At 44.8% G+C, this 27144-nt stretch overlaps 2 protein-coding genes across 2 annotated transcripts in view; both read left to right on the top strand.

Annotated features, from left to right (window-relative positions):
* B4GALT1 (beta-1,4-galactosyltransferase 1) overlaps positions 1-5117 on the top strand; it is a 78309-nt gene extending 73192 nt beyond the window's left edge. The window contains exons 5-6 of the mRNA XM_049773662.1: positions 4202-4306; positions 4446-5117. Coding sequence (XP_049629619.1) covers positions 4202-4306; positions 4446-4578 — 238 coding nt within the window. The 3' untranslated portion in view covers positions 4579-5117. The remainder of the gene's footprint in view (positions 1-4201; positions 4307-4445) is intronic.
* An 8162-nt stretch (positions 5118-13279) lies between these two features.
* On the top strand, positions 13280-16483 carry LOC126004962 (40S ribosomal protein S18-like). The gene is made up of 3 exons (XM_049771042.1): positions 13280-13283; positions 13468-13923; positions 16386-16483. Exons 1-3 carry the CDS (start codon positions 13280-13282, stop codon positions 16481-16483), a joined length of 558 nt encoding a protein of 185 aa, XP_049626999.1.
* The last annotated feature ends 10661 nt before the right edge of the window (positions 16484-27144 follow it).

The raw sequence follows: 27144 nt of genomic DNA, 5'->3' as shown, positions 1-27144 counted from the left end.
CAGTGAGGGGAGGAATGGAGTGAGATACAGGTGGACTTTTACCTATCAAAGGGATAAGTGAAAAGGAAAGAGAAAGATGGGGGACCACCTTTGTTTTGGTAAAGGCAGGTTGTGACCTAACACCTGCCTACCTCCTAGAAACTAGAAACTGGATTTGAGCTTATCACTAGTTTGCTGTCACCATATACCTTGGAGCAAATCCCTGATTATTTGCAAATGAATGGAAGGTGTCTTATCTGTGCAGCACTCAAGTCATTCAAGGCTAACTTCATTTGAGAACTTCACCTTCCCTTTGTAAGGCTGTAAAGAAAATGCATTTGGGGCTGGAGCAAAAGCACTATGGGTAGGGTGTTAGCCTTGCATGGGGCTGACCCAGGTTCCCTTTAGGCATTCCATAATGTCCCTCTAGCCTGCCAGGAATAATTTCTGAGCACAAAGCCAGGAAGAAGCCCTGAGTGCCACCAGGTGTGGCCCAGAAACCAATCAATCAATCAATCAATAAAAATAGTGTGCACTTGCTTTGAGAAAAAAATTTTTATGGGGCTGGACCAGTAGTACAAGGTAAGACACCTACCTGCCTTGCAAGTACTGGCCTGGATTCAGTCCCTGGCATCCATTAAGATCCTCAAGCCCTGCCAAGGGTGATCCCTGAGTGCAGAGCCAGGAGTAGCCCCTGAGCACAGCTGGGTGTGATCCAACCCTGTAATTAGTTGTTCTTTGGTAGTTGGGTTTAGGTTTGGTTATCCCACAGTTCCCAGAAGGGAAAAGAATATCCCATGCTCACTATCCAGGGAGGACAGGACTAGCTGGTTCAGTGGCAATTCCCAGCAATAAGTAATCTACACAGATATGGCATAATTAAGATACAAATGAGAACTATTTGAAACAAATGGGAACTATTTTAAAGGCCTCAGATTACCTCATACAACCCTATCCATCCATCACCCCTCCATTCCTTGTCCCTTTCCATTTTGTTTTCACTTTTCTGTTTAAAGGTAGTTTTTTTTTTAATTTTTCAATTTTTAATTATGAGAACAAAGATGCAAAGAAAGAGGACAAGGTAAAGTTACCGTGGAAGGACAATCACCAATAAAGTAATTCTCAGAAGAAGTCCCCTTGCTGATATCTTAACTTTGAACTTTCAGCCAAAGAACATTAAGATAAATAAAACAGAATCCATGTACAATTACTTTGTCCCTCAAGTCCCCAGATTGTAACACATTATAATATTTCTTTTTTTTTTTATTTAAACACCTTGATTACATGATTGTGTTTGGGTTTCAGTCATGTAAAGAACACCACCCATCACCAGTGCAACATTCCCATCACCAATGTCCCAAATTTCCCTCCTCCCCACCCGACCCCTGCCTGAACTGAACTGACAGTCTTTCCATTTCCCTCATACATTCTCATTATTAGGACAGTTCAAAATGTAGTTATTTCTCTAACTAAACTCATCACTCTTTGTGGTGAGCTTCCTGAGGTGAGCTGGAACTTCCAGCTCTTTATAATAATTCTTAACAGCACACAAGGCAATCTAAAGCCATAAAACTTAACGTAACTCCTTAAACTAGAGGCATAGTATTTTTTTACATTTTCATGTACATTCATATTAGCTTAAGTTAACCTCAAATTTTAAGTGTTTTTTTTTTAAGGATTAGAGTCAAAGAAGCACAGTAAAAACGGTGTTAGAGTGGCAATTGTTGTTTGCATAGGCCCACCAAAATATGAGGGGCATGGAAAGGAATAACCTTGGCCTAAATACAAAGAGACCCTACCCCTGAAGTTTCCTGGCATAAGACCAACTCTAGGCTCCAGGCAGGCTAGATTGTCCAATCCAAGACATTGTCTGTAGTGCCAACACACTTTTATTTTTCACAGTCTCTGTTGTTGGTATGATGTTTCTGTATTAAAGATCCTGGAATCTGCATATCCTACATTGAAGTCAGGATGTGGAGCGTCCTCTCGTTTCACCTCACCATTAAAGGGCAATGCAGGAAGCCCTGTCCTGTAAGCAGGTCGTTGTTGTTAAGTCTTCTCAGTGTTAAGGGAAGTTTCTTTTGAGCAGGTCGATGCCTGAACAGTGGTAGTAGGGTCTTCTGTGGTAGAGAATTGCTTCCAGGTGATGTTATAGACAAACCTGGATGTTTCGTGGATGGCTTCCCTGGTTCAGGGGTGAATGGAAAATGCCCTTTCTTCTGAGGCCTGTGCCAGGTCGTTTTGTCAATGTTCAGGGTGTAAGGTCCCTTTGCACTACAAGATTTGTGTGTTCCAATCGCTATTAAATAGAATCATATTTGTATGTATAGTATTTTCCCATTTTAATGTGCCTATGCAAAAAAGGAGCAATGTCACCTGGCGTTATTGGTGCATATGGGGGCCATAAGAACAAGTCCAACAATCCCCATGACATGGTTCAATAATAAGCATTAAACTGGGGATTCTTTCACCAAAATTTCTTGTTGAACAGCTCATAAAGAGAAGATAAAAAAGTGGTTAGAATTGTCACTGTATAAGAGAATATTTAGTAAGACTTATAGCTGTCAGAGAAAAAACACAAAATATTCTAAAGAAGTACATGTCCATTTTATATCTTTTGAAACAGTTTGGGGTTGTTACACACAATGCACAGCTTTGGTCTGTGATTAGGATTGTGCAATACTGAAGTTAAAAAGAGTAATGTGGGTTAATGATGTACTTACCTAGGACAATCACCTGAATCTGACATTCTGTAGACTTTCGGTGCCTATGCACACTGGGTTGAGCTGTCGTGGGTAAACCACATCCCTTTCTGTAGCCTCAGGAAACCCAGATGGCAGTGCTTCAGGGATTGCACTTGGAGGGCTGTGCTAGAGACTGAATCAGTCCTCAACCTCTCACTGCAGCTTCGACACTTTTGCTCCTGAGCTATAGCCAGACCCCTGAGCATGCATGTACTGAGTATCTATTACATGCAAGGCACAATGCCGGTAGGCCCAAAGAGAAGGACACGGAGGATGTGGGCATGCGGTCCATGCAGAAAACAACTGATCTCACAGCACTACACCTACCTGGGCATGTTGGTTTATAGAACTACTGAAACTCTCTAAGCCTAACTGGTCAGAAAGGTTGGGGGCACAGCTCTAAAGGAAGAAGTTATCTGAGGGGAGGAACTAGAGTTGAGCAGCCTTCCTGGTCTACAGAAGACCTGGGCCTCTTTACTGGCTGCCTCACAGGGGAGCTGCACTGCAGGTAGGTGTGGCTAGCAACCATGTCCCAGCTGAGCCCATCTCTTGGATTTTCTTTTCCTGCTTGCCAGCCTCTACTTTGGATCTTCATTACTCTTTGCCCCACATACCCCCAAGCCTAACCCAGATTTTTCTACCCTCTTCTCCCTAATTTTGTTCCCTGATCCCTTATGCTTATACATTTTATTAGGAGAGACTCCTTGATGGGAAAAAGCCTATGGACACCAGCTCATTACTGCCCTTCTGGGTGCTTAGTGCTCCATGATAGCACTTTGCTAAAAACTCTACAACTTCCTTTCTTGCCTCTTCCCACCCCAGGTTTTTTTATTAGCCCCAAAGATTGTGTTTCTTCCTGGGATTGCTGGTGCCTACTTTGGCTGCCTACCTTGGCCTGCACTGTCCTGGCCAGGGGGCTGTGCAGTCCAGTGTTCACACCTCTTGGTTCTGCCTGGCCTTACTCAGGTCCACCAGGTTACTTCTCCACTCACGTTGCACAGCCCTCTCTCCATCCTGTCTTGGACAGGCCCAGTGTTAGGACCTCCACACTGTGAGATCCCTGAAGGCAAGATTCCCTCCCATACTCTCACTTAGTTTGAATCATCCCTACTAACTGCAGAATCAGCAGTGAAAGGACACAGGGTAGAGTTGTGTATATCTTGTGGTGGGGTGGGCAGCACACAACTGGCGATACTCTTGGCTTACTCCTGACGTTGACTAAGGAATGACTCTTGGTAGTGCTCAGGTAACAGATGGAATAAGTTGTGTGCAAGGAAAGTGCCTACCCTGCTGCACTATCTTTCTAGCCCCAGGGGTGTATGTGTGAGAGTGTGTTTGGGTGGGTATGGGTGTGGATGTGTCTTAACTCAGGGGTATGAAGGACTGGGATGTGGGTGTGGGACCAGTCTTACAGACTGAGGCTTCCCCACCCATTATAGCAGCTCTGTAATGACCTCATGTCTCTTGCCTCCTCACAGGTTAGTTTTTAGAGGCATGACAATATCCCGCCCCAATGCCATGGTTGGAAAGTGTCGGATGATCCGCCATTCAAGAGACAAGAAAAATGAACCCAATCCTCAGAGGTACTATGTGTTTGCCTTCCTATTCCTTCTTTGGGCGGGTGCAGGAAAGCTAAGGATGTCCAAACTTTTTGCAGGGTTTTATTTCCCCTTAAAATCTTTGTTCAGGTACCACCCTTGACCTTTACTTTTTCCCTTGTAGGTTTGATCGCATTGCACACACAAAAGAGACGATGTTGTCAGATGGTTTGAACTCACTCATCTACCATGTGGTGGACACAAAAAGATTGCCTTTGTACACCGAAATCACAGTGGACATCGGGGCACCGAGCTAGCATTATGGTGCCCCAACAAGCAAGCTGAAGAGGCCAGGACTCTGCTGCAATCTGCCAATCCACTGGGCTGGTCCCTCTCTCATCAGCGATAGGCCTTCACTTACCATTTGGTTGCCTTTCCAGGCAGCCAGAGTGAGACAGTTTATCCCCACGTTGGCTCAGCACATGACTTGTCAGCGTGACCGGGTGGTTGCGCATGTAGTGACTGTCAGCCCTCGGGAATTCTCAGCATGATTGTGGCATCATCCCAAAGAGAGCTGGACAGGGTCCGGCATCTGGAGACCATGGGGCTCATTCCCTGGGATCAACTGCTAATGTGTTGCGAAATAAGTAAGAATTTTGCTTTAAATCATGGTATTCTTATGACTTTACGAAACTTTCGAGAGTGCTGCTGAAATGAAAATGATGGGATTTTTGGTCAGCATGTTTCAAGGAAAAACACAGTCCCCACTGTTGACATTTTCTTCCCAGCTCACACCCTGTCAGTGTATTCAGCTGTTACAATCACTCTGTGTGTGTATGTATGTGTGTGTGTGTGTGTGTGCAAGTGCATGTGCATGCACATGGATGTGTCTGTGCCTTAGCAAAGGAATTTTAAAACATGAGCCTTGGGTCTTTTGCTCTGCTAATGTCTGTCTTCCTAGTCAACTGTCCCCATAGGAGCAGAAGCGTGGGGTATCCTCGGGCTCAGTGGCCTTTTTCCAAATAGTCTGATTTCTGAATGTAAAGACTGTTTAAAAAAACAACAACAACAACCAATTCTTTTTAAGATTTTTTTTTAAAGCAACAACAAATCAGGTTCTAATTATGGCTTGATTTTGTGTGGATCCAGATTTGCCTAACTGTCTAGTGGTAAGTCATGGCAATTTATTTTTCTGAGCATTCTCTGCAAACTTGAATTTCCTATATATTTGTACTGTGGTGTTCTAAATATGAGGGATGGGGTTGAATGAATTTGGGGGGTGGTGTAATTAATGTATGCTGTAGTGATCAGGAATTTGCATCCATGTAGCTGACAAGCCAGGTCTTAGATGAAATCGTTCTGGGGTTCCTCGATGGGGTCAGACTTGGTCAGAACTATCCTGCACATCCTCTGAGCAAAGGCAAGGCCTGCTGGACACAGCATGCTACTTCCTTCAACCTCCTGGGTCTTTCTGTTGGAACCCTGGGCTGTAGAGTTGGAAGTGAAGGCAGCCAGACTTTATACCGGCCCTCAGCTAGGGCCAGTGTCCTCTGCTTCCCCTGGCACCCCCACACCCCTGTGCCCATCTACCTATTGTCTCCCTCCTTCCTGCTTGCCCTTGGCTTTTTTTAAGTTGGCCTGTGGCACTCAGGGTCAAACTCTTTATTCTATAGCCCAAATGTGCCTTTTAGATATTTGGGGTGCCATTCTAGGGGCTGGGGGACAGCACAGTGGTTAGGCACTGGCCTTGTGTGCATAAGGCCCTGTACCTATACCACAGAGAGGGGAAATTGAGCTGGAATTTCCCAGATGTCTAAAGCCTCTCTTTTCCCTCAGGTTTCTAGCAGGTGCTCCTACTTCAGGGAGGACTTATGGGGGTGGGGGGTGTAGCTTCAACTGACTGCAGGGAGATGCTCAGTTGTACCACTGAGCATCCTGGCTGGGTCCTGCCTGGTAAAGGGCTTCCAGCTGCACCACCTAATTGTGACTTTTCATGGGGATCAAACTGTACTTCGCCTCTGGCTTCAGTGTACAGACTGAGCTTGCTCCCGGCCCCAACCTTACCTGTGCCTTTATCTTTTTGGAGCACCTCAGATGCTAATTTGGGTCATCCCTTCCCCAGACCTTTGTATGGTTGATAATGATTGTCAGAAGCAGCTGGGCTGTGTGAAATGTATCCTTTGTCACTTCCCCTTCCTTGGTGACAATGTTAATAAGACTAGGAGTGGCTGCATGGAGGGAATTTTGGGAAATGCAAAGAATAAAGGGTCTTCTTTTTCTCCCCCCAATTTTGATTTCTCCAAAGTGCCTTAAAAGAAAAGAGTGATCCAGGTGGTCACTTTCTTTGGGACAAATAAAATACTGATTGGTTTCTTTTCCCTTTATTTGTTCTTCCCTTCTTTCTGTTCAATTGGAATAATCGTGTATGTCATTTATTCTCAAAACCAGGGTTACGCTGCCTCCCTGAGCCCATCTGCTGACCTTCCAGTGCTCTTGGGGCACCTGTGCCCAGAATCTAGACACTTCCAGGTCCTGAGCTGCCATGGGCACTCTTCTTTTCTCCCTGGGGTGCTCAGGAAGCATTTCCTTCGCCCGGAAATTGTCACCAGGAAATTGTCCTCTGCCATGCCTTCGTTTCTTCTGTGATTGCCGACCTAGTGGTCTTTAGAGAATGATCAGAGGACAGAGCTGGTGGCCTGGGAGGTAATGGAAATGCAGGTGCTGGCTCTCAGCTTTACCAGGGTCCCTACTGAGCTCAGGGCTGGGGGTGGTGGGGACCCCACACAGCTGAGGCAGCATCATTCCTGTGCTGGAAATTGTGTTGTATGCTTTTTTATTTCTTATGTAAGCATATGAGTCTGTCACCTTTTTATTTTTCTCAATGGGCAGTGGAAAGAAATGCCTGACATTGGTGTTCAAAACACAATTGTATTTTCTTGACGATCCGAACATAACGTGAATAAATGATGGTATCTTTGTAACTGTTGTGATTATCTTTTGAATTCTGGGCTTTGGACTCGACACCTGACAGTCAAAGGGAGGAGGATCTTTCCATGGCCCAAAGAGCTCCTAGGACTAAAGCAATGATGAGTCCCTGGTCAGCACCCCTGAGGAGAAGCTTGGGTGATTTCTAGGCAGAACATCCTGAGCCCTTCTCTGGCTACATTCTGCTGTGTTCAACAAATTTGTGACAATTTGTACCTCCATTTGACCCTACAGTATTACTTAGGAAGAGGGGAATACACCAGCACACCCAGATATGGTCAGTCTAATGATCATCTAGGTACTAAATAACTGGGATCTTCTCTCCCTCCTCCTGGCTGTGTCTCTGGGCCCCAACATCTTTTTTGTGTGGGTTGGATTGAACAGGCCTCCAGAAAGAGAGGAGTGACCCCATTGCCCAGTCTAAGAGCTGGGACTATGAGGATGGGAGTGGGAAGGGAAGACCCTCAGCTCCAGAGACATTGGTCTGTTCATCTGCTGCCAGGTACCACAGAGGTCTCAGGCCTGAATGGAGCTGGTCTGGGACTCAATTTGACCTTCAAACCCAGATTACACTGTGGGACCCAATACGGCCTTTCAGGACTTTTTGATATTTTTCATTTTGGGGCCACACCTGTCTATTCTCAGGGTTTAGTCCTGGCTCTGTGCTCATGGGTCCCTGCTGGCAGGGTTTGGAGGATCCTGTGTGGTGCCAGGATCAAACCTGGGTCAGCCACACAGTCAAGCCCCCTACTTACTGTACTATCATTCTAGCCCTGTGTATTTCAGGTCTTTGCCAGCTCTAAAATTTGGGCTAAGGGAGCACCTTTTTTTCCTGAGGCACATGTACAGATTTGTATACTCAAACATACATTTAATGACCCAGATGTTTGCCTGTGAGAGCATCCAGAATGCTGGGACTCAAATCGCATTTCTTAATTTTTTTTTCCTAACCCCAGCAGTGCTTGGGGACTACTCCTCACTATATATGCAGGAATCACTCCTGGAGGTGCCTCTGAGGACAATTTGGGGTACCGGGAGTCAAATCTGGCTGCATGCAAGACAGACACCTTACTCAATGTACTGTTTCTCTGGCCCGGCCTCCTCTTAAATCTTACAAAATTAGTGAACTTAAACAAATGAGTTAGACTCCCTAGCTGAGATAAAACAAAACTGCTCATTTGTATAATGGGATTAACTATCTATTTTTTAGGGCTATTATAAAGATCGAGTCGATCATACTAAGTTCTTTTTTTTGTTGTGGAGGGGCACAACCGTGGCACTCAGAGGTTACTCTTGGCTCTGCGCTCCTGACAGGCTCAAGGGACCTTATGGGATGCTGGGATCGAACCCAGGTCAGCAGCGTGCAAAGCAAACACCTTCCCGCTGTGCTATCACTTTGACCCAATCATACTAAGTTCTTAATACTTCCCTGGCTCTTAGCATCAACTACATAACAAACGTGTTTGCTTTACACACCTACACAGGCCAGGTGTGCTAGAGATCTTTTTTCCCTCAAGGGCACATGTCTAGGACTAACTGGCTACTTGGCACTTAACCCTCAGGAAAAATAGTACCCATCTTTTTTTTTTTTTTTTTTTTTTTTTTTTGGTTTTTGGGCCACACCCAGGGCGTGTTCAGGGGTTACTCCTGGCTATCTGCTCAGAAATAGAGGAGCACCCATCTTCTAAAGGTTCTCATGCCCTCACTCACCTGTTTCAAGTGTTTGAAACATTGACCTTGGGAGGGTCCAAAACAGGCTCCTGGAAAGGGTGTTATCATTAGTCCTGACTTTCTGGTTGAACCCTTACTGAGTGTGATTCTAGCAGGGTGCTGGAATCATACTAATTGATATGAAGGGCACCACCAGCCCCAGCATTTCTCCTGCTGACCAGGGTGCCAATCACAGGCCTTCTTGTGCCTTCTCTTGTACAGCTGTAGTGCTGACTCGGACACCACCACCACCAACTACCAACCCCACACCCAGGAGGGGAATCTGGGAGGGGAAGGAATGTGAAGAGGCTGAGCTTGCAGTGCAAGTAAAATGGCCATGACTGTGTCCTTGGACCCAGCGAGTCTTGTCAGGTGCTCCTCCCTTGCTCCTTTCAGGAGCCAGGAGCACAGACCCAGTTTCTCCTGAAGACTGGAACTCTCAGTAAGGAAAAAGATTTGTGTTGTATTTTTTTGGTTTGTTTGTTTGTTTTACTTTGCAGGCCACATCCAGTGGTGCTCAGGTTACTCCTGTCTCTGCCAGGAATCACTCCAGGTGGGTTTGGGGGACCATATAGGATATCAGGGATGAAACCGGGTTTGCCGCATTCAAAGTAAATGCCCTCCCACTGAACTAACATTTCGAACCCAGGAAACAAGATTTGTGTCACAAATGGCCCTGCCAGTCAAGCCTCGCTTCTTTTCTGGCAGAGTCCTGGAATGGTGGTCAATTCCATGTTGCCTCCCCAAGCCTCACGGACCTGGAGGGATTTGGATCAGTGTGGCAGGTGGGTGAGTGTCACGGAACTGACAAAATCAGTGACTAGAAACAAAAGGAATGTGGCTGTCCAAGGACATCATCATATCAGCAAGGTGTTTTCTGGGTCACCTGGCATGGGTCTGGGATGTTGGGCAGGCAAAAGCCACATGCATACCACTACTGACCAGGCCCTGTTCTATTGAGTTTGCTTCCCTGTCACTCTGAATTGGTTATTGGGTCTCATGACTCAAACAGAATCCACCCCAAGTCTCCCCAGAGTTTTTCCTGTTTCCCAGGAACAAGGGTTTGGTCTTTTGTTTGTTTGTTTGTTTTTCTTATACCACATGATTCTTCTGGAAGGAAATCATTTTCTACATCTTGTCTTGTGAAAACAGCAATGCCAGGGTTGGGGAAACAGCGCAATGCACTGGAGGTTTTTGTTTGTTTTGTTTTGTTTTTGGGGTGTGTGTGTGTGTGTGTGTGTGTGTGTGTGACACTCCGAAGCGCTCAGTGGTTACTCCTGGCTCTACACTCAGAAATCACTCCTGGTAGGCTCAGGGGACCATATGGGATGCCAGGATTCGAACCACCGTCCTTCTGCATGAAAGGCAAAACGCCTTACCTCCATGCTATCTCTGGAGTTTTGCCTGCACAATTTGATCACAAGTTTGATCCTAGAAACCACACAGTTTCCCTTATACATCACTGGGAACAACCCCTAAATATGGAGTCAGTTGTGACTCAAGCAAGATCCCCCTGCCAGCCTTCCTCATCTAGAGTTCCCTTGAACCTCCCCTTCTAAGCCAAAGTGGTGGTGAAGCTACAAGTGGTGTGACACCTTCATAGGCCAGAGCCTATGAATAGCTCCTTCCTCCAGCCCACAATGATGAGTGGTAGATGTGGACTGAAAGGAGGCTTTCTGCAGGGCTAAGGAAAATGGACCACAGACTTACTTTTGGCCTGACTGTAGGATCCAGGATCTTGTCAGTCTTAGAATTGGACCCACAAGACATTCCAGCTTGAGCTTGGTAAAACTGCATAGTGCTAGCTACTACAGCTGCCCTAACACCAGGATTGCCTGAAGTGTCAGTGCTATGTCCCCACCTGCCCAGTCTTAGAAGTACATCTGACCTAGTAAGCTTGTGACTACAAATTCCCAGTTCTACTGTAGCTGCTATAGGTTATACATGACTATAAATCATCAGTGGACATGCAGGCCCACGCAATCGCAAAGCCAAAAGCATAGGTTAATGTGGGCAGCATAAATCATGCTCAGGCCAACGTGAGGTTGGATTTCTACCACCAGCCCAATTGAATAAAATTGGAAAAAAATAGTTTTTACCCTCACCCATGGCTGGTGTCAAAAACCCACAAAAGTCACCAAATAAGCCAAAATTTTCTGAACTGACTAAGGAAGATTTTTTTTTTTTGGTTTTTTTTTTTTTTTTGGTTTTTGGGCCACACCCGGTGGTGCTCAGGGGTTACTCCTGGCTGTCTGCTCAGAAATAGCTCCTGGCAGGCACGGGGGACCATATGGGACATCGGGATTCGAACCAACCACCTTTGGTCCTGGATCGGCTGCTTGCAAGGCAAACGCTGCTGTGCTATCTCTCCGGGCCCCTGAGGAAGATTTCTGAACAAAAGCGTTCAGGGCAGAGGAGGAAGTTTTAAATAAAGTAGTAAAAAAAAAAAAAAACTCACTTAAAAATGAATGTGCTACGGGCCGAAGAGATAGCATGGAGGTAAGGCATTTGCCTTTCGTGCAGAAGGTCATCGGTTTGAATCCCGGCGTCCCATATGGTCCCCCGTGCCTGCCAGGAGCAATTTCTGAGCATGAAGCCAGGAATAACCCCTGAGCACTGCCGGGTGTGACCCAAAAACCACAAAAAAAAAAAAAAAAAAAAAAAAAAAAAAAACGGATCAAAAAACACTAAATAAATGTTTTTAAAAAAAAAATGAATGTGCTAAAGGATAAACTAGCTAAACTAAATAACTTATTAAAGGAGGGTCAGGGAGATAAAGAGCTGAGTACACTCTTTGCATGCAGGAAGTCCAGGATCAATATCTAGCATTTTATGATCTTCTAAGCACCATATAAAACACAGAGGTGTGACCCAATTTCCTACTCCAAATCAAGGAAGAAGAATGGGGCTGAAGCAATAGCACATTTGGGCATTTGCCTTGTGCTGGTCTGACCTGTATTCGATCTTCGGCATCCCATATGATCCTCCAGGTAAGCTCTGAGTGCTGCCAGGTGTGCCCTTATCCCCAAAAGAAGAAAGGAGAGGAGGAAAGGAAATGGGAGAGAAAGGAATAAGAAGGAAGAAAGAAGAAAAACAACTCAGCAGAAACTGGTGGCAGAATGGAAGAAGCTAAAACATGAGTTAGTGACCTCCAAAGATAAGGTCTAGGATACCATGAATAAAGAAGAAAAAAAAAATAAACATGAAGAGAACAAAAGATTTATGAGACTTTATAGAGAAACAACAATGGCATCAGAGGGATTCCAGAAAGGAAAAAAAAAGGGTAAGAAATGTTAGTGGAAGAACTAGAAAATCTAGAAGGTTGTCCCCCAACCTGGTGAAGGAGATATGTCCAAAGAGTTGAAGTAAAATAAACCTAAACAGAAGAGTAATACAGACTGTAATCAAAATAGCAAACAAGGGGCCAGAGAGATAGCATGGAGGTAAGGCATTTACCTTGTATGCTGAAGGATGGTGGGTTGAATCCCAGCATCTCACATGGTCCCCCGAGCCTGCCAGGAGCGATTTCTGAACAATGAGCCAGGAGTAACCCCTGAGTGCTGCCAGGTGTGACCCAATCCCCCCCTCAAAAAAGGCAAAAAAAAAAAAAAAAGATAGAGTCCTAGGGACCAGAGCGGTGGCCAAAGTGGTAGGGCGTTTGCCTTGCACGCGGCTGACCTAGATGGACCAGGGTTTGATCCCCTAGCGTCCCGTATGATCCACCAATCTGGAGCAATTTCTGAGCACATAGCCAGGAGTAACCCCTGAGCGTCACCAGGTGTGCCTCCCCCCCCCCCCCCAAAAAAAAAGTCGAGTCCTAAATATAACAATTAAGAAGCAAAGCTTCAATTGGAAGGGAATGGAGAAAAAGTACATTGGGTTAGGCACTTGCTTTGCATGTACCCAACCCAGGTTTAATTTTGGCATCCCTGAGCACCTGAGCACTTGCAGGAATAATTCCTGAGTACAGAGCCAGGAGTAACCCCTAAGTATGGATAAGATCCAAAAACTAAAAGTCTTAAAAAAAAAAAAAAAAAAAAACTCCACAGAGAAAAATCCTTTGTATTGTCAAGTTATATCTCAGATTTGAAGGAGAGATAAAAATTTTCTTTTAGGGAAAACAACTAAAAAGGTGTTTATGGATTCTAAACTGATATGCAAGAAATATTAAATACTCTATCAGTGACAAGTTAACTTACTTTGATAATACAATATATAAATAACAAACTGGATGCTAGGAGAGATGCAGCAAGTAGGATACTTGCTTGCATGCAGCCAACCTGGCTTCCATCTTTGGCACTACATATAGTCCTCAGATCTGTTATGGGTGACTTCTGAAGAAGAGCCAGGGATAGCCCCTAAGCACATTTGACTGTGGAAAAGAAATAAACAAAAAACATAAAATGGGGGGGGGGGGGAGCTAGACAGCAACTAAGAGGACTCCCAGAATAAACTCAAAACACATTGGATATAGCTCTTTCACTGTGGGCCTACACGCTGCTTCTGTGCAGTCGCCATATTTCTAGTGATCCCCGAGAAGCTCCAGCATATTTCACAAGAACTCAACACCAACATCGAAGGGCAGTGGAAAATAGCCTTTGTCATCACTGCTATTAAGGGTGTGGACCAAAGATATGTTCATGTGGTGTTAAGGAAAGCAGACATTGACCTCATGAAGCAGGCAGGAGAGCTCACTGAAGATGAGGTAGAGTGCATGATCACTATTATGCAGAATCCTCGCCAATACAAGATTCCTGATTGGTTCTTGAATAGACAGAAGGATGGGAAATACAGTCAGGTTCTGGCCAATGGCCTGGACAACAATCTCCGTGAAGACTTAGAGCGACTGAAGAAAATACAGGCCCACTGGGGTCTGCACCACTTTTGGGGACTTCACGTCAGAGGCCAGCACACTAAGACCACAGAACTCTGTGGCCACACTGTGGGTGTATCCAAGAAGAAAGTCTGTAGGCTTTGCCTATAAAAAATAGTTTATATGCAAAAAAAAATGAATATAAATGGGGAAAAAGTATAGAGTACTGGGTGTATTTTTTTTTCCCCAAAACAAAGGGTATTTTCAAAGCAAAAGTACTTAGAAAAAAGATAACCAGAAATGACAGATGGAAGCAGATAACTATAAAAGTATGATATCTAAATACAAGCTGGGAAAATAAAAGAAACAATGAGAAACTGAAAAACACCCAAAATTCTCATAGAAATTTTGCGATACTTTTATGGCAATAATTTGTTTAGAGCTGGAGAGATTGCATAGGAGGTAAAACACTTTGCCTTGCATGTGGTTGTTTCCAGTTTGATCTCTAGCACCATATCTTGTCTCCTGAGCTCCTGATAACAGAAACAGGTCCTGAGCCAGAAACAAGTTATAAACACCTCTAGGTGTAGCTCACCTTCCTCCAAAACCAATGTCTCTAGAAGTCAGAATGATAGTACAGTAGTAGGCATTTGCCTTGCACATGGCCGACCTAGATTCCATACCCGGCATCCTATATAGTTCCCCAAACATCACCAGGAGTAAGTCTTGAATACGGAGCCAGAAGTAACCCCCAAGGTTTGCTGGGTGTGGCCCCTTTCCCAAAAAAAAAAAAAAAAAAAAAACTAAAAATAAAAACAATGTCAACAAATTGAATACCACAGTCAAAAGACAGAGTTGTGGGGCTGGAGCAGTGGTGCAGAGCAGTTAGGCATTTGCCTTGCGGGCCCTAGCCTGAGACAGACCAGACCGCAGTTTGATCCCCCCCCCCCCCGAGTCCTATATAGTCCCCCAAGCCAGGAGCCCCTGAGCATCACCAGGTGTGCTCCCCCCCCCCAAAAAAAAAAGACAGAGTTGCACTTCAGAACTTATTCAAAGACAAGAATCAAATTTATACACAATGATGTATGTGCTCATCTGGCATCTCTCCTAACACTGGAAACCTAGACGCCATCATCGGCAGAAGTCTGTGCTGAGTGCACTGGGATACAACCAACAATTCAGTGTTCTGTGATCATTGAGGATAATGAAATTAATCTATCTATCGATTGGAAAGAGGTCTAAGGAAGAAAAAGCTAATTACAGAATGAAGTTTCCATGCACGACAGAGAAACACATGAATAATTTAATCCAGAAATCACTCTCAAATTGTTCTGGTGGCAGATGCACAAGCAATAAACAAGGCTCTCTGCTTCTCCTTGGGCACTGACTATGCAGCCAGACTCCCCTGCTGGGGTGACAACCTTAGGTTTTCAGGTGTTACCTGAGGGGCTTTAATATTGTTGTCTTTAATATTGTTGTTTAATATATCCATAAGTTGGTGAGATCACCCCAGGCACTGTGGCAGCCAGGTCTGATGAAGCAGGGTGGAGAAATAATACACCAAGCAGTCAGAAAATTAGTTGGAGTTAGTCTGTTTTACTTCATGGCCTCTCTCTGCCATGTCCTGCCTATCTGCCATGTGCTCTCTCTGCCGAGCCCAAAGCCAGCACTACTTTCTTTATTCCCGAGAACCAAATCCACCAGGATAGGGGGAAATCCTGTAATCCAGGTGGGTTTTTACATCTCAAAGGAAGTTAGAGGAAAGGTCCACTTTACATTGACCTCATAGAGAGAATAAGCTGGGGGTCCCTAAGAACACTTCCTGAAAATATCCTGGACTTGGAAAAATGATGGGACTTTCTCTCCCAGTGGGCCTCTGCCCTAGTCACTTGTTAGGGATATGGCATGCTAAACCCCATCTCCCAAAAAGGTGAACATAAAGGGGACAGGGAGGGCTATATGGCTGGCTCTGAAGGCAGGACTGGTCTGGAAAGCCCTAGGATGGGCCCAGAAAGAAGAATCCAGCCCCTCTGTGCCCCTGGACATGCCCATGTGCCCCAGAATCCAGGAATCTGCTGCCCAGGGAGGCCGTCTTAGGTAGATTCTGACATATAACTGAGCCTAGAATTTCTTCCTTGGGTAATACAATACATGAGTGCCCAGCAGCTGGCCTGCATTCCTGGCCTTGCGCCCTACCTGGAGGCATGTGCCTGCAGCCTGAGGGTACTAGGCTGTCACCAGCCAGCACATGCTTCTATCTTTGATGGTTTTCTGGCAGGGTTCCCAGTGCCATAGACTCAGCCCTTCTGTGCTTTGCTGAGCTTAGCATGGCCCTGCAGAGAAGACTGCCGATAGGAGGCTGAAACAATAGTACAGCAGGTAGGGCATTTGCCTTGCATGTGGCCCACCCAGATTCCCCGTCATCTCATATGATCCCCAGCACCTCCAGGAGTGATCCCTGAGTGCAAAGCCTGGAGTAACTGGCTGGGTGTGACCCCAAAAACAAACAAAAAACCTTTAGACAGAGTGGTATGGAGGTTTTCCCACAGGTGAGTGGACCTCAGGCAAGACCTTCAGAGTGCCCTCACCATGACTATGTCCCATTGTCACCCATAGCTCTGGTGAATCTAGCCTACTGGGTTGACAGCAGCACAGGACACTGGTCTGCCCTGAGACTCCAGCTCTGTGGGTCTGACTCCCAAACACATGTCTGAGGAGGGAGGGCATGAATGAAGAAGGGTGCGGACAGATCAGCTAAGGTCACTGTGATTACCCTTGAGAATCCTGCACAGCATTTCCTCACCTGCTTCCCAACTTGAACAACTCCAGCTCCAGGAGATCACAACTTGTGCACTAGGCAGAAGGAATTTTTCGTTAGCATTTGCTAACCAGGTTTCTATGGTTCAGTGGGAGTGGAAGGATGGGGTGCCAGGTAAATTAGTTAATCTAATCCAATAATTTTAATCTCAACCAAAAAAGGTATCTAGGGCCAGAGAGATAGCATGAAGGTAAGGTGTTTGCCTTGCATGCAGCAGGTCAGTGGTTCAAATCCCGGCATCCCAGATAGTCCTCCGAGCCTTCCAGGAGCGATTTCTGAGCGTAGAGCCAGGAGTAACCCCTGAGCGCTGCCGGGTGTGATCCAAAAATCAAAAAAATCAAAAAAGGAGGTATCTAATCAAAAATATATAGTATGGCTAGAGTGGAAAATAATCAAAGAAAGACACTTAGGAAATAGGACATAAGGACATAAAAAATTGTCTCCCCCCATCTCTCTCCTCTCCGCTTTCTCTTCTCTTCCCTCTCCTCTCCTCTCCCTCTCTCTTCTTTTTGTTTTTTCTTCTTTTTTGGTTTTTGGGTCACACCTGGCAGCACTCAGGGTTACTTCTGGCTCTACTACGCTCAGAAATCGCTTCTGGCAGGCTTGGGGGACCATATGGGATGCCAGATTCGAACCACCATCCTTCTCCATGCAAGGCAAACGCTCTACCTCCATGCTATCTCTCCGGCCCTCCTTCTCTCTTCTGTCCCTTCTCTCCCCTTGTTCTCTTTTCTCTCTACTCTGTCCTCTTGCCTCTCCTTGTCTCCCCTTTTCTTCCTTCCCTCTTTCTCCTCTCTCCTTTTTCTCCACCCACTAACCTACACCCAAACAGATAGTGCTCTTAGGCCCAGACAATAAATTGTTCTGGTGAACAGTGAAAACACTGATACAATAAGGTAACAATAAAACAATAAGGTATAGAGCACAAGGGTCATACCCATGTCCTGTGGCCAGAGACTAAGGAATCCAGGACTCGAGAACAGATGGGATAGAATCCTAGATGGACCCAGTGACAGATTACAGAGCAGCAATTCTCAGCAAGAGATCACAGGAGACAGGGTTTCTCTCAGCTAGAACAGAGTCCAGAGTAGAACATGTACATACCTAAAATGAGAATAGCGTAGGGGCAAGATCACATCATCAAACACTGGAGGTGACCAGGACACTAAACTGGATCAGATAAAGACATGATGTAAGATGTACATAAACATGTACAGGGTACATTGTATATGAGGAACCCAGATTACTTAAACTTAAGCCCATCTACTTAAACTGTATAATAAACTTTAAGTTCTTTTTTTGTTTGTTTATCTTGGGGTCACACCTGGCAGTGCTCAAGAGTTACACCTGGTTCTGCACTCAGGAATCACTCCTGGCTGGTTCAGTAGACCATATGGGTGCTGGGGATCAAACCTGGGTTGGCCATGGGGCCGGAAAGATTGCATGAAGGTAAGACATTTGCCTTGCATGCAGAAGATCATGGTTCGAATCCCGGCATCCCATATGGTTCCCTGAGCCTTCTAGGAGCGATTTCTGAGTGTAGAGCCAGGAGTAACCCCTGAGAGCTGCCAGGTATGACCCAAAACAAAACAACACCTGGGTTGCCCACATGCAAGATCAGACCCCTACTCACTTTACCATCACTCGGGCCCCAGAAAAGTCTACTTTCATGTAGTATTTGGCACCAGATTCAACTACTGCTCAGTCCAGAGCCATTACTTTCCATAAAGCAGCCAGGGAGCAGATGACTAGAGGCCAAGTTGGCTTCTCCCCAAACTGAGAAAGACAGCTTTGCCCTCCAGCTTTGCCAAGAGAAGTTCAGTTTTGGACTCAGAGTGCCCTAGCCCCAAACCATGGTTTCTGTTTTGCTGTTTTCTTTTTTCTTCTGTCCCCTCAGCTGTTGCAAACAACTTGGCGGGATTAGTGGTTGCAGCTCCCCAAAGCCAGAAACCAGGACAGCATTGTCTGCAAGACTGGGAGAGGCACATGTTTGTTGCTCATCCTGAAATGGCCTTGGGGAACTGGAGGCCAGTAGGAAAGAAAAAGAAAGAATCCTGAGTGCTGAGAAGTGGGTCTGATCTCAGCCTCTCAAAGCCTACCTCTAGGCAATACCCCCCAGACCCCAGATACCAGAAAGATCAGCTCCTGCATCCCCTGCTCAGCTCTGTCCCTGCCTGCATGCATATGTGCTATCCTGGAGACCTTGACACAGAGAAGGGGTGGAATAGGCAGCTCTGCTGAGACCTGGACCCTTGCACATTTCCCCGTGTTCTTTCCTGGAACTCCTCCCTAATTTCCAGTGCCCTCCCCCAACTGTGTACCCCCACTGTCCTCAGAGGAGGGCAGCTTCACCTGTTTTTCTTTTCCTTTTCCTTTCTTTTTTTGAAATAATTTTTATTAGGGCCGTTGTGGTGGCGCTAGAGGTAAGGTGCCTGCCTTGCCTGCGCTAGCCTAGGACGATCCCCCGGTGTACCATATGGTCCCTCAAGCCAAGAGCGACTTCTGAGCGCAAAGCCAGGAGTAACCCCTGAGCGTCTTCGGGTGTGGCCCAAAAACCAAAAAAAAAAAAAATTTTTTTTTATTGTGATCAACGTGAGATACTGAGATCTCTAGATACAGAGGTCTGATGTTATCACCCAGGATGGAGCAGAAGTCTTCCAAACACCACGAAAGCACCACCGGGAGAGTAAATGAACCTGAACAAAGTCTATAGTTAATCCCATGACAATATACTCCAAGGGTGGAGAAACCCCATATCTCTTAGGCCAAGTGAATTCCTTTTTGAATGACCCCAATATTTACTGTGCCAGTGCAGGAGGGAAAAAAAAAGAAAAAAGCACAAACATTTTTTATTTTTTATATATTATTTTTTATCTTCATTTATTATTATTATTATTATTTTTTATTTACCTATCTACTTTTTGTCGATTTCTTTGTTTTGGTGTGGTTATTCAAGTTGTTCTCCCCATTTATACTTATTTTTTTTTCTCTTCTTTTCTTTATGTGCTCTGCCATGTTTCTTATCTCAAGACCATGTTTTTTTTGTGTGTGTGGTGCTTATCGTTATTGTTGGAGTCCTCACTGGATATTTGACACTTCTTTTTGTACTGCTGGGGTGTTTCACCTTCTTTTTCTCCTTCGTCTCTCAAACCGATGATGAGAGCCTCTAGAAGGATTCGCCCATTTTTGGCACATTGGACTTTTACCCCAGTTTATTACTTTTCTCTTCTTCAAACAAAACCACATAACTTGAACTATCTAGTCCTGCCTCCCAGTTAGAGGGGGAAATAGGGGAGGCACCAAGACCAAGACTACTAAGTAGTAAGCTAGGTACAGAGGGGACCACATATTCTAGCAGCCCCGGGGGTGAGGGAGGAGGAAATGGGAGGTAGGACAAAAATGAAGGTGTAGGGAGGACAAATCGGTGATGAGAATCCCCCCTGATTTTATGTAAATATGTACCTAAAATATTATTGTCAATAATATGTAAGCCACTATGACCAAAATAAAAATTATATTAAAAAAAATTTTTTTTATTGTGATCAACGTGAGTTACAAGTCTTTTACAGTAATATTTAAAGTACATAGTGACATTGAATCAGGGGTATTCCCACCACCAGTGTTGTCCTCCTTCTAACCCTGATCCCAACATCCCCCTCCTTTGCCCCCGGACTGTTAGTATAACTGGTCCCCTCTGTGTATAGTTCGTTGATTGAGTATTGATTCTATTGTTGTTGGGTTTGGGTTTGGTATTTAAGTCTGATCATTTTTTATTTCTACTCAGTGTTCATATGACTGTTTGATTCTGGTACCATCCATTTTTTCTCCCTCAATTTATGAGGTAGAACAAGATGATTCAAGTCATGTGGTTCTGTTTGAAAAAAAAAAGAAAGAAAAGAAGATGAAAAAAGAAAAAATATATATATAAAAAACAAAAAACTGGGAATCCGTCTAGGGGTTATAAATATCAATTTAAGAAGGGGAAAAAAAGAAAATCATAACAAAAAAAGTAAAAAAGAAAGAAAGAAAGGAAAGAAAGAAAGGAAGGAAAGAAAGAAAGAATGAAGAAAGAAAGAAAGAAAGAAAGAAAGAAAGAAAGAAAGAAAGAAAGAAAGAAAGAAAGAAAGAAAGAAAGAAAGAAAGAAAGAAAGAAAGAAAGAAAGAAAGAAAGAAAGAAAGAAAGAAAGAAAGAAAGAAAGAAAGAAAGAAAGAAAGAAAGAAAGAAAGAGGGAAGGAGGAAGGAAGGAAGGAAGAAAGAAAGAGGGAAGGAGGAAGGAAGGAAGGAAGGAAAACAGGTGGAGCTGCCCTCCTCTGAGGACAGTGGGATACACAGTTGTGGGAGGGCACTGGGAGTTAGGGAGGATGAACCGCGCTTCCATCCCCCGGCATCCCATATGGTTCCCCAAGCCAGGAGCGATTTCTAAGCGCAAAGTCAGGAGTAACCCTGCGCATTACCGGGCTTGGCCCAAAAAACAAACAAACAAACAAAAAAAAAAACCCTATAATTTACAAAATCATCCATCATAGCCATTTTAGGATTCAATGTTTCAAGACCAATTCCACCACTGTGTGACCTTCCCTCCACCAGTGTCTCCAGGTTCCCTACCACCCCCCAACTTGACCCCTAGATGGGCACATAATAAATTCACTTCATATTGCTTACTCCATCAAAATAAACTTGAGATTTTTTCCATAAAAGTTGAAGGAATAGGGGCTGGAGAGATAGCATGGAGGTAAGGCGTTTGCCTTTCATGCAAGAGGTCATCGGTTCGAATCCCAGCGTCCCATATGGTCCCCCGTGCCTGCCAGGAGCAATTTCTGAGCATGAAGCCAGGAGTAACCCCTGAGCACTGCCGGGTGTGACCCAAAAAGAAAAGAAAAAAAAAAAAAAGTTGAAGGAATAGCAAATGGAATTTCAACCAATAAATCAAAATTCATGATGATTATTTGCTTATATGGTTTAAATTTATGTAAGAAATTATAATGCCTATTCTTATTTATACAATACGTTTTCAACTCTGGAATCTAAAATTATTGTACATTATATTGTCCATTCAGTTATTATCATACCATACATTAAATTGTATATTGTATATTAAATTTTAATTTGTAGTTGGAAAACTAGGTCTGTTCTGTCTTTCCCTGGCACTTCATCAATACTGAGGTGAAGACATTTCTCTAAGGCTCCTGCCTCTGTGGGAATTCAGTCAAGAAAAGAGGCCAAGAAAATCTTAGATGAAGAGCCAGAGTTGACTCCTTCAAAACCTAGGCCCACTCACTTCTGGTCCACATCTGGAACCTGAGTGGGGAGATTCAAAAGGCCAGTCACAGCTTCTGGTTTACAATTCTTGGAAAAATCTTGGAGGTGTTTTTGAGTTTTATTCCTCAAGTCCCCTTCTCTGCGTGATTGAGAAGACAGCCTTAAAAGTCTCTTTTGTCAATCCAGGAAACTGAGGACAGGGAAGGAGGAAGGGAGAACACCCAGAGGACATGATGCAAAGACTACTGGGAACTGGGTCTTCCTGGAAGACTCTTTGGCTTCTCTCACACTTGACCTCCTGGCCAGGACTGAAGCAGAAATAACACAAATTTCAGCTAATCCAGTGAAACACAGAATGTCCTCAGGAAGGAAACTCACTTTCTTCAGAACACCACTTAGAGATAGACCTGAGGGAACCAGAACTTCTATTCCTCATAGAGTTCCCTCTTGATTCTCTGGACTGAAATGGTAGGCTCTGGCTACCATTTAGAGATCTCTCTTTGCAATGGCCTATGTATTCAGGTGCCAACTGTAAGAGAGGAGAGGGACCCACTAGGACTTTGGGACTATGGGACAAGACCACCTCACCTGAAAGGCAGTGAGCTCAGTGACCATGGTGTCTGTCGCTATGCTATAGCAATGCCATAATTTGTAACCCTGTTGCTCATGATAGCTTGCAGAGGTCACAGGCTGTTGGCAAAATGTGACAATGCGAACTTTTTTTTGGTGGGGGCACACTCTGCAGTGCTCAGGTGTTACTATTGGCTCTGTGCCCAGAAATTGCTCCTGGCAGACTCTGGGGACCATATGGGATGCCGGGGATCAAACACGGACGGGTCCCTCCCGATTCGGCCGTGTGCAAGACAAATACTCTGCCACTGTGCAATCGCTCCTGCCCAAGAGAGTACAAACTTTAGAGCTCTATAGATTTATGTGTTTTGGTCCTTTTGGGGGCCATATCCAGTAGTGCTCAAGGGCTACTCCTGGCTCAGTGCCCCAGACCAAGTAGTACAGAACATGAAATCTAGGTTTCCTCCGTACAGAGCATGAGCTCAGTTTATTGAGCTCTAACTGGCCCTTTATCAGTTTAAATCTATGAGAGGTTTCTTAACCTTTCTAACTTTGGTCATTCTTTAACTCTAAACCTTGTCCTTAAGTTCATCAGTGGCATTTTTAAATGAAGTAAGGCAAAAGAAGGATAAATACATAATGATATGTGGTATTTAACATAACTGCATGAAGAGAGACAGTGGTCTAAATGAGAATTGTCTTAAACATCCTTGGCCCCAGAGTATATCAAGGAGAAGGAAAACAACTGAGCAAAAGAGGAGAAATACAAATATTAAAGGATGGGGGCCAGGGGCCAAGCAGTCTCAGGTGCCTTGGTTAAAAAGGGACAGAATTAGGGCCAGAGCAGTGGAGCACTGGTAGGGCATTTGCCTTGAACCCGGCTGACCCAGGACAGACTGAAGTTCAAACCCCGTCATCCCATATGGTCCCCCAAGCCAGGAGCCAAAAGTAACCCCTGAGCATCACTGGGTGTGGCCCCCAAAAAGCCAAAAAAAAAAAAAAAAAGAAAAGGACAGAACTAAATATTCAAGCCAAAGGAAATATCAGTGGAATCAAGAGACCCAAACTTTAACAATATAAACTTAAAATGAGCCTGCTTTATTGGCAGGCTAGGGGAGGGTGGTGGTACAGGGGGGTGGTATGGGAAGCACTTAGGGAACATTGATGGATGAAGGAGGAGGACACTGGTGATGGGATCATCCCTGATTCATTGTATATCTGAAGCCCAACTATGAAGAACTTTGCAAATCACAATGATTTTGATAAAATAAAATAAAAAAAATTTTGGTTAGGCCACACCCGGTGACACTCGGGTTACTCCTGGCTATGCGCTCAGAAATCACTTCTGGCTTGGGGAACTATATGGGACCCCAGAAGATCTAACAGCAGTCTGTTAGCAGTGGGGAGTCTGTGCTAGGTCAGCCCGTGCAAGGCAAACGCCTTACTGCTACACCACTGCTCCGGCCCTAATAAAATAAAAATCTTAAGTGGCATTTGCTTTTTGGTTTTGCATTTAATAACTCTTGGCAGTGCTCTAGGATAGATAGAATGCAAGAGATCAAATCTGAGTCATCCACATGCAAAGCAAGCATCCTACTTGTTGTACTCTCTTGAGAAATATCTGGAGTGCCAAGTACTTTTTTTTTTGGCAGAGAGAGGTCCAAAGAATAACTTTGGGGTCAGAGATGTTACTCATGCTTTCCATACTGCACTCTGGGATTAATTCATTCCTCAAAACTGAGTGTAGCCCCATACCAAATTCTACTTTCCACTTAACAACACTTTTCAGCTTCCCACTTCTACAAGCTGAAACCCAAGTTTCTGTGTCTCTCCAGATTCACTCTCTTTCTCTTTCCTCAGCAGTATATAGGATAATGTCAGTTTGTCTAGGGAAGAGATGTCTGGGTAGCTTTAGATCAGGAGAAGTACCCTATGCCTCAAGGTTCCTTTCTTCAGCCTAGGAAACTGCCCCCACTATTTTTCTGCCTGGGGAAGCTTTCTTGACCTTGCTAGGAGCCTCTGTGGCTTTCATTCTATTGAACCAGAACTTTCATTCCAGGAAATCTTCCAGATCCAAGGCAATGCACATCAGGTAGGGCATTTGCCTTGCACGAATCTGACCTGGGTTTGCTCCCTGACATCCCATATGGTCCTCTGTTGCAAGTCAGTCCTTTAAGGGGCTGACTGATGGAGGGATGGAAGATGAGGTCTTTCTCCTCCAGCTCAGAGCACGTGTCTGCCACCCTGTTCAGTTGGCAGTTTTGAGATGAATGTGGCTAACAGGTAGTCAGGCTTCAGAAGATATCTGCTTTATTCAGCAGACAAGGCTGAAGCCAAAATCCCCAGAATCAGTCCTCCCAAAAAAAAGCCCTTGCCTTCCACAGACCCTTGCTTTTATACATCAGAATCAGGTACCACCCTAGGGTGGGAGCAGAATGCCAGGTCACACCCTAGAATAGAGCACAATCACCTATCAGGGTAGGATCAGTACATATAATTCCATGGAAATGTTTGCATACACAACAGTCCTCCAAGCCTGCCAGGAGTGATTTCTGAGTGCAAAGCCAGGAGTAGCCCTAGAGCATTGCCCAAAAACAAAAACAAAAAGAAACCCAAATGTTGGGGACAGAGCAATAGTACAGTGGTGCTTGCCTGGCATGTAGTCAACCAGGCTTTAATTTTTGCACCCCGTCATATGGTCCCCCAAGCACCACCAGGAGTGATTCCTGAGCACAGGAGCCAGAAATAAGCCCAGTGCACCACTGGGTGTGGTCCCAAAAAACAAATAAATGAACCAAAAAGAAGAAACCCAGGGGGCTGGAGAGATAGCATGGAGGTAAGGCGTTTGCCTTTCATGCAGAAGGTCATCGGTTCGAATCCCAGCGTCCCATATGGTCCCCTGTGCCTGCCAGGAGCAATTTCTGAGCCTGGAGCCAGGAATAACCCCTGAGCACTGCCGGGTGTGACCCAAAAACCACAAAAAAAAAAAAAAAAAAAAAAAAAAGAAAGAAGAAACCCAGATAGATATTCTCTCTCTCTCTCTCTCTCTCTCTCTCTCTCTCTCTCTCTCTCTCTCTCTCTCTCTCTCTCTCTCTCTCTCTCTCTCTCTCTCTCTCTCTCTCTAGATGCTTTTACTTTTTTCTTAACAACCTAACATTTTGTGTGTTTGGTTTTTTTTTTTTTTAGGGGGAACCTGGATGTCAAGAATCAAACTCAGGTCAGCCACATGCAAACAAGTGCCCAACCCACTGTACTATCTCTCTGGCTCAGCAACCTAACTTTCTTTACTGAATAGTTGGGTAAGAGAAAACCAGTACCCACAATTTCTCAACATCTCAGAACAAAAATATTTTGAATCCTATTGTCTTAGCTTGTTTACTACTGAATATGGAGGAAAGAGAGAAACCTAGTAACATGTTACTGTAGCAAACCCACCACTTTTGAGAGTTGGTGCAGTACATATAGGAATAATAGTATTTGAAAGTCAGTGAGACATCCCCAAACATCTGTCCAGTACAGAGCTGGGAAATCCCAGTCTATCCTTTGATGGTTATAATGAGGAAAATGCAGCTGGGGGCAGGACAAACATTCCAGGTAGGGAAATTTAGTCCTTCTATGTCAAAGCCCTTGGAGAAAGAAGGAAAACTGTTTAGGAGAGGAGAGAAAAAAAAAGTGGTGTGTGTGGTGTGTGTGTGTGTGGTGTGTGTGTTGTGTGTGTGTGTGTTTTATAAAGAGGTGAAGCCCTGGAGGTCAAATTCTAGAAGCTGCTGGGGCTCTCACACTGTAGCTGTGTGTGTGTGGTGTTGTGTTTTATAAAGAGGTGAAGCCTGGAGGTCAAATTCTAGAAGCTGCTGGGGCTCTCACACTGTGCTGTGGGCCCTGTGGGCAGGAAATCTCAGATCAAAGAACTAAGGAAGCCCTGGAAACTGCAAGTCCTAGCAAGTACTTGAATTGGCGGGGAGGTGGGGCAGGATTCTCCACCACTGGCTTCCTATCCTTCCATTCTGAGCCCTGGGCTTATGGGAAGAACTCTTCCCCCAAAATACCACATGTCTCCTGCTTAACTTTGGGTCTCCAAAGCTGAACTAACTAATCAGTGGGGTGACATATCAGGATTCCAAGACCAAGTGGAGGATGACAATAAGGGGCAGAGGTCACACCACATGCAGGCAGAAGAGCAAAATATAGATCCACTTGCAAACCCAGCTCTGAATCCCAGAAAGAAGAACCCACTCAGCAATCTACCCACCATTAGAGTTTTCTTGGAGGGGAAGGATGGAGAGGGCACTCTGGTACTGCTGAGGGGTGTGTATGTGTGTGAAGGATCAAGCTTCACACATATAGGGCATGTGCACCACCATAGGAGCCACACCCTGTATTTTGACACACCTTGTACTTTGACTTTTAGTGTTCATTTGTGTGTGTGTGTGTAGCATGTGGTGTGTTAAGAAACATACATGAGGGCTGGAGTGATGACACGGTTGGTAGGAAATTTGCCTTGCCTTAAGTTCAATCCCCAGCATCCCATATGGTCCCCCAAGCCTGCCAGGAGTGATTCCTGAGTGCAGAGTAACCCCTGAGTGTTGCCCAAGTATGGCCCAACAAATTTCAAAAAACATAAATGAAGGTTGGAGAGAAAGATCAACAGTTTATGTGCTTGCTTTGCATGCAGACAAATTGGTTTTGATTTCTGGTACTGCACTAGAAGTGATCCCTGAGAGCATAGT

The sequence above is a fragment of the Suncus etruscus genome, chromosome 1, assembly GCF_024139225.1.
Source record: "Suncus etruscus isolate mSunEtr1 chromosome 1, mSunEtr1.pri.cur, whole genome shotgun sequence".
NCBI lineage: Eukaryota > Metazoa > Chordata > Mammalia > Eulipotyphla > Soricidae > Suncus > Suncus etruscus.
This window is presented reverse-complemented; position numbering and strand designations above follow the sequence as displayed.